Below are 12,268 nucleotides of genomic sequence, written 5' to 3'. Positions count from 1 at the left end.
ATTCCTTCATGTTCTATATCATCCAAACTGATTATCCTGCTGGTCCTCATAGCTGATACTCTATATCCTATCTCTGGATCTTTGAGCAAACTGTTCCCTCTCTGTGGCATGTCCTAACTCCTTATCTCCATCCTTCATAATTGACATCAAATGGCACATTCAACATGAGACATTTCTTAAGCATCCCCAGATGCTAGTGATTTCCCCCTAAAATCAGAGAGTATGGTGTAGTAGATAAAGAACTGGTCTTCAAGTGAGGAAGAATTGGGTTTGAACCCTTCCTTGGATACTTTTTGGCTGTATAACTCTGCACAAAGTAAAACTTCCCTGGGCCTTAGTTTCTTCATTTGTAAAATGAGGTACATGGAATCAGTATCCTAATATCCCTTCCAACTCAAAATCCAGGATGCTCTGATTTATGGTTATTATATTTTATACATAATTGTATAATATATTTTATATGTGAATATCATTTTTTTTCTGACAGTTTAAGCTCTTTGAGAGCAAAGGTAGTTTCTCTTCTGTCATTGTATCATCTGAGCATAGAAAATATGCCTGGTTCATAGCAGTTGTTTAATAAATCTTTTTTGAATTCAATTTAACAAACAATTTAAAGCCCCTACTATGGACTGTGTTAAGCACTAGATACAAAGACAAAATATGAAACAATTCATTTTTATAAGGATCATACTTTCTTCTGGGAGACTAGAACAAGAAAAAAGATTGTTTTGTTCAAGAAAATTGAAGAGGGGGGAAAGAAGTCATAGTCCATGATGGATTCATGGAAAAGGAGGCACCTAAGCTAAGAATGCAAGTAAAAAGACAAAAAGAATCCTCATTACGGATGATGAGAGCTGCTGTTCATCCTTCATTTTTGAAGAGGATCAATGACATTGTGCAATGATATCTGTACTTGTGTGTGAATCAGATTTAAGTAAGGCAGAGTTGCACAAAATTATTAGCCTCATTCTCTCTTCCAGAGTCATTCAATTCCAATGGCAATACAAAAATCAAGATTGGCGATGGCCCAGGATGCAGTGGATGACCTTGTCATCTTCAATGTCTGACTAAGCTCAAAGCATTCCACAATGCTTGCTTTTAACACCTTCATTATCATTAAAAAATATCGTTCTCGTCCATCCATGCCAATAAAGGAAATCTTAATATACTTGGGATGGACATCCTCCTATCTCACTGGTGATTTGGGGGCTTGTTGTTTTCCCAAGTTTAGTCATCTACAAAGTTGGTTTTACCAGGGTGTGGAGGTTGTGCATACTACATCTTTTTGGAGGTAGGGGATGTGAATTATGCAAGTTTGGGGAAGTAGTTTACCAAGAATACTAAATACATAAAAAAGGAATAACATGGAATGAGCCTGGAAAGGTATGCATACGCCATACTGCCAAAGGTCTTAAAAGCCTAGCTAAGGAGTTGTATTTTATCCTTGAAGTAGTAGTAGTAATAGTAGTAGTAGTAGTAGTAGTAGTAGTAGTAGTAGTAGTGTTAGTAGTAGTAGTAGTAGCAGTAGTAGTAGTAGTAGTAGTAGTAGTAGTAGTAGTAGTAGTAGCAATAGCATCAGTAGTAGTAATCATTACAGTAGTAACAATAACAACAACAGCAGGAGCTAAGGTAATTCTTAACATGTGCCAGGCATTGTGCTAAGTGCTTTATGATTATTATTTCATTTGGTCCTCACAACAACTTTGGTGGGGCATAGGTGCTATTATCATTCCCATTTAACAGATGAGGAAACTAAGGAAAACAGAAATTAAATGACTTGCCCAGGATCCCACAGGTAGTAACTGTCTAAAGTTAGATTTAAGGAACCTTTGCAAGGTGATCGGATGCATGCTTTAGGAAGGTAATTTTGACAATTATATAGATGATGAATTCTATAGGAAAGGGACTAATGTAGGGATGATTATTAGAACACTATTAAAATAGGGTCTCTCTCTTTTTATATATATATATGTATATATATATATATATATATAATAGGAGAAAAAAAGGGAATAGATATGAGAGATTACTTCCATACATGGATGTATTTGTATCTCATTGATTGTACTAGAGGTGGTATAGGGCAATGGAAAGAATGTTTGGACTTGAGTCACATATCTCCAGTTAAAATCTGAGTTCTTCCAATAAATTCCAGTGTGACCTTGGGCAAACCACTTACCCCTCTCTGCTTCAGTTTCCTCATAGGTAAAATGAAGTGGACTAGAGGACCTTTAAGGGTTCTTATGACTCTGGATCTATAATTTGTGATCAATGTGTATAGTCTGTAAAACAGCATAGATGAAAAAACATGTATACAGCTTGGTGGAACAATGGACTGGGTGTTAGAATTAGAGACAGAAGATCTGAGTTCTAAATCATCCTGACACTTATTAACTGGGTGTCTTTGTGCAAGTCACTTAGCCACTTTGCCTCAGTTTTCCCAAATTATAAAATGGGGATAATAATACCACCTCCTCTTCCTGGTTGTTATGAGGGCACAAATGAGTTTTTTCTAAAGTGCTTAGCACAATGCCCAGCACATAATAGATGCTTAATAAAGACTTCCTTCCTTCTCTTCTTCCTTGCTATGCCTGCTCAATGGGTACAATTCCTGAGCATAATTTCTCTTAAGTTCACTAGAGAGAGTCTACCCTACAAGCTCAGAACATTTCTTGACATTGCATTGTATTCAATGGATCACCTAGGTTTTCTATGGTTTATTCCTCACCTTCACCATGTGACTAGCCAATCTTTTTCAAATTTCTACTATACTCTGCTGTAATCTCTTACCCCACTTTGTCTCAATTCCTTGTATGGGAGGTGCTGCATTCTAATCATTCCCACAATGTACTTCTCAACTTTTTCTTTGAGGGTTTTTTTTTTTAATTTGGGGTGTTTTTGCCCATGACTGCAGGCCATGCACATCACCAAGAGCTGTTATATTGATGGAAGCAACATGACTGAACATTTGATTGAATTGGGTGAAGATGAAGAAAGAAAAGGCAAGAAGGAGTCAACCTTCCTATCAAAGATGATTCCAAGCTTTTAAACCTATATAACTGCAAGGAGGGTGGTGCTCTCAAAAGAGAGACGTTATGAAGAGGAGTTAGTTTAACAAGTAAAATAACAAAACCCTGGATTTTTAAACCCTTTCATAACCGCGACTTATATCTTAAGTCTTTTCTGAACTAATTGATGACTAACACTCATTCTCTATTATTTTAGGAAGGCCCCAGTGTAATGGAAATGCAGATTTAAAGATCTTCCCTGCCCCTAGGCTAAAGTGCACCTGGAGTCTGGGGTGGGAGGCTTGTTTTTCAGTAGATACTTCTTGATTGGCCAGTGAGTCAATAAGGTTGTTACATTCTCTGAGCCAGGAGAAGGCTATATAAGCCCTGATGTGTAGCTTTATTTTTGGGACTCACTTTGAGAAGTGTTCTGTGATTTGATCTGAATTATGGGAAGCCGTTGTTGAGAGTCCCCCGGCTTTGAAAAACCCAGAATGTGGAAACCCAGATGTTGACTGGGTATGGATGTAATGGTTGGACAGTTTGGAAATCTGTCTACTTGATGTTTCTGTCTTGATAATTATGCCTGTATACTTTGAGGTTCAGGGTGCTGACCTTTTCTCCTGAACAAGGTAAACGATATATGTCTGACTGATTAAAGTAAGCTTGTTAACCCATTTTGAGTTGCTTTCCTTTAACAAAGCAGATCCAAGAACCTGTGGTAGCTGCAAACCCTGAGGACGCGCTTGGGGTGCTTGCTGCTACACCCAGGTATATTTCTCTTCACTGACTTCACCCACCCTTACTTCTCCTCCTTCCCTTAATTCCATTTCCATCTCCAGTTTTAATTTGGGGAACCATAATCAAAACAAATGGAGGTTGAATAGAACCTGGTCATCAGGAAATATAGATAATAATAAATAAAAAAGCCTTCAAAATTTAATGGGAACCAGTCCTAGGAAGCAGCAATGGAGTCGGTTGCACAAACGCTTGGCTTATTGACATATCACAAGAAAAAAAAAGGTATTATTTTCTGTTCCTGGGAATTGGAATGGTGGTCCTATGCCCAAGTCACCTTCCCCATCTATCTACCAGGTTGTCTTACCTCATTTTATATCATCTCAGCTATGAGATGACCAATGTAGCTTGCCTCATATATTTTTACACTTTGTTTCTCATGAGAGAAAAAAAAAAACTATTTCAAGTAAGCAGGGAAGATGGCAGTTCTATTGACATATATCTGTAATCAAACTGATCTTTTGCCCAAGCAAAGAGACGCTCAAAGTTTCATCAAATTAGGTCTGGAAAGGACCTTTAGAAGTCATTTAATCCAACTTCCTTAATTTATAGATGGAAAACAACTGAGGCACAGAAAATGTAAGTGGCTTGCACATGGTCACACAGCTAGTAAGTGTCTCAGGCAAGATGAAACTCATCTTTTCCCAATTCAAAGTCCAACATTCTATAAACTCTACTGTGCATTTGCCTCCAGAATGAGTGTTTCCCCTACTGAACTATGTTTCCATTGCTTGTGGTGTTTCAGTATGATCCTCTAAGTTAAAAACAAAGACAGATGACTGTGACCAGCTGAGTGGAAAGTGGCCCAAATGAATTGCTCTCCTTCCCACTCTTTTCTTTATCCCATTTCTACTTTTTTTATTTATTTTGTATACTTGCCATCAATAGCCCTTTAAAATATCAAGGCCATCAAAATCCCCTCCTAGCACATATCGTTCCTAAGCCAAAACCAAAATCAAAACAAAGAAGACATGCTGAAGTAAATGTATTATTAGATGGATTCCCACAAAGTTTGCTACACATATTCAGTCAACAATTTTATTTTCTTTCTCTCCCTAAATCTCTCGCAGGATTAGAAATAAGTTTTGTGGATTTTTGTGAAGTTCAATGTGTACACAAAGATGGAAATAAGAAGTTACAGCAATAGAGATCAGTTGGGTGATCTCAGACACTTCAGAATTTTGGGTGAAAACATTCATAATGTATATTGAATTTAATCACCCATATGATCTGGTCAATATTTTTTCATTGTATGGATAGATTTTGGCCATTAATATATTGATCCCTGTATATGCTCAATTGTTTAATTCCTGCCCCAACTTTTCTTTCTCCCTGTCCCATAATGTAGATGTCACAATACAAATAAACTAAAACCTCACACACAATATTCTTGGAACAAATGCTGATTGAATCTATTGTTAAATTTAGTGGGAGTGGGAAGAACATGGGTGGGTTTTTTCCCCAAAATTGGCATATAGGACACATAGTTGCTCCCAGGCAATGTCATATTAAAGAAGTAGTGACTGATAAAACTTTCAGGTTCACAGAAATTTAACTTAATGCCTTTTTAATTTTTTTTTTATTTTTGCATCTCGTTTTTCTTCAGCAAATGAGTATCATGGAGTAGATGACTGGAAGAAATAACACCAGGGTAACTGAGTTCATTTTTAGTGATTTCTCTTAAGAGAGAGCTGGAAATTGTCCTCTTTGTGCTTATCTTTGTCATGTACATTATAACAATGGCAGGGAACATTGCTATGATCTCACTAATTTTATTGGATTCTAGATTCACACCCCCATGTTTTTTTTTTCTCAGCAACTTGACTTTTGTTGACCTCTATTATTCTTCCCCATGAGCCCCCAAGTTCTTGAAAACCTTCTTGACCAAGCAGAATAGAATTTCTTTCTATGCTTGTGCAACTCAGAGAGGCTTTCCCCCTCACATTCTTAATTTCTGAGATGCCCCTCCTTACTGTGATGGCACATAAGCACAATGTGGCCATCTGCATTCCTCTCCTCTACGTGGTAGCTATGTCTCAAAGGATTTGTATACAGATGGTAATAGGTCTTTTCCTGAATAGTTTTTCAGTCATTTTATTTCACACTGTGGTAACCTTCTTGCTTGATCTATTGTGGTTCTAATATCATCAATAATTTCTACTTTTATGATGTCCCACTGAAGGCACTTGCTTGCTCGGCCACCAGTCTCAAAGAGATTTTGATTTTTTTTCTGGATTTTTTGGTGAGGCAATTGGGGTTAAGTGACTTGCCCAGGGTCACACAGCTAGTAAGTATCAAGTGTGTGGTCAGAAGCTGGATTTGAACTCAGGTCCTCCTGACTTCAGGACCGGTGCTCTATCCACTGAGCCACCTAGTTGTCCTGAAATTTTGATTTTGATTTTTGCTGGGTTCAACATGATCTCGTTAATGGTTCTCATTATGTAGTTCACATTTATACATTGTCACCACCATCTTGAAGATGCAATTGACTGAAGGAAAAGTAAAGCTTTCTCCACTTGTGCCTCTCACCTGACATTGGGACATTGATCTTTATGTAGCCCAAGTGAAACCATTTGCTGGGTAGAGATCAAATGACCTCAGTGTTCTCCTCAATGGTGATCCCTATGCTGAATCATGTGATCTACTGTCTGAGGAAACAAGAAGTGAAAAATGTCTTTCAGAAAGTGATTGAAAAGCTACCATTTTACCAATGAGGAAACTGAGGCCCATAGTCTCACACAGGTAATGGCAGAGATAAATCCCAAATCACCTGACTCCAAAACCATGTTGTTGTTTTTTTTTTTCAATATCACATTGGTAGCATTGTTTTAATTTCTGGGAATAAATTTTATGAAGGATATTGATAAGATGGAGAGGACCCAGAGGGGAATGACAAGAATTGTTTCCATATCATAAGTATTGTAGTAGGATTGAAGGTTGGCACTTATTATTGGTGTTGCTGTTATTATTATTACATCTAGAAATCCTACAGGGAATGGTTTGACTTGGGCTGTGGATACATAAAGATGAATGTCCCAAAGTCAGGTGAGAGGCACAAGCAGAGAAAGATTTTCATTTCCTTCAGCCAATTGCATCTTCAAGATGGCGGTGACAATGTATAAATATGAACTATATAATGAGAATCATTAACAAGGAGATCATTTTGAACCCATCAGAGATATAAATCAAAATCTCTTTTTGCTCCTGTCTCAGATCTCTAGCCCGGGGGTGATGAGTAACCATTTGCTGTCTAGTTGACATTTCAAGAACAGTTTAATATAGTACTTGTGTATGTAAGACTTTGGAGTGAAATGAAAGAGTCTGGGTAGATGATTCCACATCAGTATACATTTTACTTTGTATAATTTTTAAAAATTAGATTAAAATCTCTGAATTGATAACATCATCTATGAGGATAAATGCATCTTTATAATTAGTCATTTACCTAAGAAAATGAATGAAGTATATGTTTACATATAATTTTAGATAGATTTTAGCATAAAGACAAAAAGTTTCTTCAGTTGTAAGATCAAAAAATGAAGGGGAAATTACAACAAGTAATGAATGGGCTTTCCCTCATTTGGGCATTCAAGGAAGGGAAGAATCATGCATTAAATGACTAGTAGGTGCCAGGTACTATATGAGGTACTTCACAAATATCTCATTAGATCCCTACATCAAACCTGTGGGGTAGATGCTATTTTTACACCCCCACCCCTTAATAATTGAGGAACCTGAGGAAAACAAGTTAAAATGACTGCCTAGGGTCACATAACTATTAAGAGTCTGAGGTAGGAGTAGAACTAAGGTCTTCCTGACTCGAGGCCTAGTGCTCTGGACACTGGACCACCTGGAGGTCTTTAAATAAATGACTATTTATTAGGGATATAGTGGCAGTGATTCTTGTTGAAATGGATGTTGAACTTGATGACGTCTATCTTCCCTTATGAATCTAGTGTATTATGAGTAAATTATTGATGTTTCCATGTTTGAAGACGATGGATTCTATGGATTATTTCACAAAACAAGCCCTTTGAATAACTTTGTTCATTGCCTCTTTTACATCTTTGTTCCTTAGGCTGTAGATCATGGGGTTCAACATAGGAATGACTGTAGTATAAAACACAGCCACCATTTTACCTTGCTCCACAGATTCCTCTGTGGGGCGCCTGAGATACATGAAAATGAGTGTCCCATAAAACATAGTAACAGCTGTGAGGTGAGAGCCACAGGTGGAGAAGGCCTTCTTTCTCCCCTCTGCAGAGCGCATGCGTAGGATGGCCACCACAATAAATGTGTAAGAGATCAGCACTACAGACAGAGAGTATGTGAAATTAATTCCTGCAATGACAATCATGGTATATTCCTTGATGTGGATCCCACCACAGGCTATCTTGATGAGAGGGGGATCAGCACAATAGAAGTGGTTGATTTCAAAGTTTCCACAGAAATACAACCCATAGGTCCACAAGGTGCAAATGAGGCTTACGGAGAAGCCATAAACATAGGGCACTGAGATTAACCGAACACAAACTGTCCTTGACATTTTGCTCCCATAAAGCAGAGGGTTACAGATGGCCATAAATCTATCAAAGGCCATCACAGCCAGGATATACACCTCTACATGGACAAGGGCAATAAAAAAATAACACTGTACTAAACACCCAACATAGGAAATGGTTTTTGTCTTGGATAATAAGTTTTCCAACATCTTTGGTGTGACATTAGAAGAGAACCACACATCCACAAAAGACAAGTGACTAAGAAAGAAGTACATGGGACTCTGGAGCTGGGGACTGACACTGATCAACATAATCATACCAAGATTGCCCACCAGAGTGATAACATACACAATTAAGAACACCACAAAAAAGAGGACTTGGAGATCCTGGCGACTAGTCAGGCCCAAAAGGATGAATTCAGTCACATCTGTGTAATTTGGATTTGGCATTGCCTTAACACTGCCTCAGATTTAGAGTCATTGGCTTTGTATTGTCTGTAGAGAGAAAGAGAACATGTGAGTGTTCTCAGCAATATCAATCATCCTCCTTAATGTTATTAAAACAACTCTCAGTCTTTTCATCTTCTCTTAATTTCTACATTTTCCCCATTCTCTATATCCCAATGCCACTGTAGTTTTTAGAAAGGATCCAGGAAAGAGAAGAACACCAGAAGTCTAGAGAGACAATAAGACAATGACCTGAATGATTTAATTCAGTATGTCTTCTATCATGAAATGCAATATACCTAAGTAGTTAGAGTATTGTACTCAAAATAATGGTGAGATTGTTGCAGCTCCTGCCTGTGACACTTTTTATTTTCATTACCAATGGATAGTTACCTAATCTCCATGCTTCAGTCAACTCTACAAAACTTGAATTTATAAATGACTTTGGTTTGATATTGCTGAGTAGAGTTCTTTCATGGATGAAATCACAGGTCCTTCATACCTTGCTTGTAGCAAATTAATCCTTTTCTATATACTTTCATTTTCTTAGGGGATTAGACCTATACTGGAGACCATCAAAACTGTAATGGCTCTAGTTCATCTAGCACAAACTCCTAATTGTTCAGAAAACCTTTCATGGATTCTGTTTGTTTAAGTGACTTGTTCAAGGTTACACATCTAGTAAGTGACAGAATCAAAACTTGACCCCAGTTTTTCTATTATAAACCCAATTGTCTTACTTGGTTACAAAGTATTTGAGTACTTATGAATTTAAAAATCACAGGATTATAGATTTTGAGGTGAGAGGTACTTCAGAGGTCATATAGTAACATTGCTTCATTTTTAGATCAGGAAACTAACATATATAGAAGTTAAGAGGCATCACAAAGTTCACATGAGAGAGAAATGGAAGAGATGGGATTTGATCCCAGGCATTCTCATTTTAAATTCAGCACACATTCCTTTGCAATAAATTGGCTCCTGTGTTTGCCTTTGTCACTGTTTCAATAGATCAAAAATTTCAATTATAATCATCCTTGATGATCATCTAGTCCTGTTGTCAATGAACATGTTTTCTTCCCAATATTTTGATAAATGTCTTTAAAAATATTTGGTTTCTTTTGTAATACTATAAATTTAAAGGCATTTAAGTGCATTATTTTAAGAAGGTATCCATAGATTTCATCTGGCCGTCAAGTCTGTCCTTGATATACACAAAAAGTTAACAACCCACAATTTAGTCCAATTGCATTATTTTCGAAAGTAAGACACTGAATCCCAAAAGGGTTAAGTCATTTCCCTATGGTAATAGTGAGGAAGTTTGGAGATATAGAAAATCAAGTTTTCTATAGTCATTATTTGTACTGTTTGAACAAAGAATACACGAGAATGTCCTTAGCAATTTAGAATGGAGGTAGTAGGGTAATATGCTTGGAAAATCCTAATGATTCAACTAGAACATTTATGGAAAGAGTAATTTAAGCACAATAGCAGAATATAAAAAAACCCAACATGAATCATCTGCATTTCTATATATTACCACAAAACTATGCAAGAAGAGATATGTTATTTAAAATAACTATAGATAATATAAAACATCTTGGAATATACCGACCTAAACAAACCCAGGAACTACATGAATATAATTTTAAAACATTTTTAATACAAATAAAGTCAGACTTAAATAATTAGGAAAAATTAATTGTTTATTGTTAAGCAGAGGCAATATAACAAAAATGGCCATTGTACTTAAATGCATCTATTTATTCAATGCTATACCAATTAAATTACCCAAAATATATTTTATGAAGCTAGAAAAAAATTATTTGAAAGAACAAAAGGTGGACTCTGTCAAAGGAATTAGTGGAAAAAATGTAAAAGAAGGAAGTTTAATAGTACCAGAGCTTGAAACATCCTTTAAGACAATGAATGTTAAAACTATCTAGTACTGGCTAAGAAATAGATATGCAGATCAGTGGAATGGCATAGATGTATAATACACAGCAAATGATTATAATAACACTGTATTTGACAAATGTAAAGATATAAGCTTTTAAAATAAGAATTCATTATTTGATAAAAATTTTTGGAAAAGCAGTCTGGCTAAAATTGGTTATAGACCACTATTTTACACAATTTGTGAAATAGGGTCAAAATGGATACATGACCTATCAGATTTATGGAGAACAAGTTATGAATCAACTAGAGATAGAGAACATTGTGAAGTATGATATGGATAATTTTTATTAGATTAAATTAAGAAAGGTTTTGTACAAAAAAAACCCCAATGTAACCAAGATTATAAGGGAAGCAGAAAATAGGGAGAAATTTTTGTAGACTTTTTTTTCAGAAAAAAGGTCATACATCTCAAATATTTAAAGAACAATAAAATTTATTAAAAATTGAGTCATTTATCAATTGATAAATGATCAATGAATATTAATAGAAAAAATTTTGATGGAGGAATAAACACAATATACAGTCATATAAAATGCTCTAAATCACTATTAATTAGAGAAATGTCAATTAAAACAACTTTAAAATATCATCTTATACTTATCAGATTGACTAAGGTGATAGAAGAAGAAAGAGACAAATGGTTGAGGGGATGTGTAAAAAGAGGTACACTAATTCACTGTAGGTGCAACTGTGAACTGATCCAACCATTTTGGAGGGTAATCTGGAAGTATACCCAAAAAGTGAGAAAATGTGTATAATCTTTGACAGTAATGCTAATATTAAGTCTATTTCTCAAGGCCATTAGGGGAAAAGGAAATGGACCTATACAGTCACTCTTTTTTTGTTTTGCAGTGAAGTGGAAATTAAAGGGATGCCTGTCAATTGGGGATTGGCTAAACAAGTTGTATTATCAAATTGTGATGTAATACTACTGTTCTATAAGAAATAACGAGCATAAAAAACATGGAAATACTTGCATGACATAATGAAGAGTGAAAAGAGCAGAAGCAAGATAACATCATACATAGTAATAGCAATATTGTTCTAAAAACAATTTTGGTCAGCTAAGTCATTGTGAGTATTATAAAGACAAATCAACTACAAAAGTTTTATGAAGGATGATGTTATCTGTATTCAGAGAAAGACGTATTTTACATTTATACATACATGCACATGTGTATATTAATACATACTTTGTGTGTATATCTCCCTCTCTATAAGATTATATATAGAATATATATAATTAATATTAATAATATATAATTATATACATATATAGGGAGAGAAAGATAGAGAGAGAGAGAAAGAGAGAGAGAGAAAGAGAGAGAGAGAAAAAGAGAGAGAGAAACAGAGAGAGAGAGAGAAAGAGAGAGAGAGAAAGAGAGAGAGAGAAAGAGAGAGAGAGAGAAAAAAGAGAGAGAGAGAAAGAGAGAGAGAAAGAGAGAGAGAGAGAAAAAGAGAGAGAAAGAGAGAGAGAGAAAGAGAGAGAGAGAGAGAGAAAGAGAGAGAGAAAGAGAGAAAGAGAGAGAGAGAAAGAGAGAGAGAGAGAGAGAGA

General features: G+C 35.9%; 1 protein-coding gene and 1 pseudogene across 1 annotated transcript; one reads left to right on the top strand and one right to left on the bottom strand.

The window, feature by feature from the left end:
* The first annotated feature begins 5,433 nt into the window (after window positions 1–5,433).
* Window positions 5,434–6,520, top strand: LOC138163365 (olfactory receptor 8U3-like; annotated as a pseudogene).
* Window positions 6,521–7,818: 1,298 nt separating this feature from the next.
* LOC138163611 (olfactory receptor 5M9) lies at window positions 7,819–8,982 on the bottom strand. The gene has a single exon (XM_069091053.1). The coding sequence runs from the start codon at window positions 8,755–8,757 to the stop codon at window positions 7,819–7,821; it is 939 nt and encodes a 312-aa protein (XP_068947154.1). The 5' UTR covers window positions 8,758–8,982.
* Window positions 8,983–12,268: the final 3,286 nt, after the last annotated feature.

Source organism: Petaurus breviceps, unplaced genomic scaffold (genome assembly GCF_028583685.1).
Source record: "Petaurus breviceps papuanus isolate PSGF00001 unplaced genomic scaffold, PetGlider_PUasm1.0 188, whole genome shotgun sequence".
Taxonomy (NCBI): Eukaryota; Metazoa; Chordata; class Mammalia; order Diprotodontia; family Petauridae; genus Petaurus; species Petaurus breviceps.
Note: the sequence above shows the minus strand (reverse complement) of the source record. Positions and strands in the feature narration are given on the sequence as shown.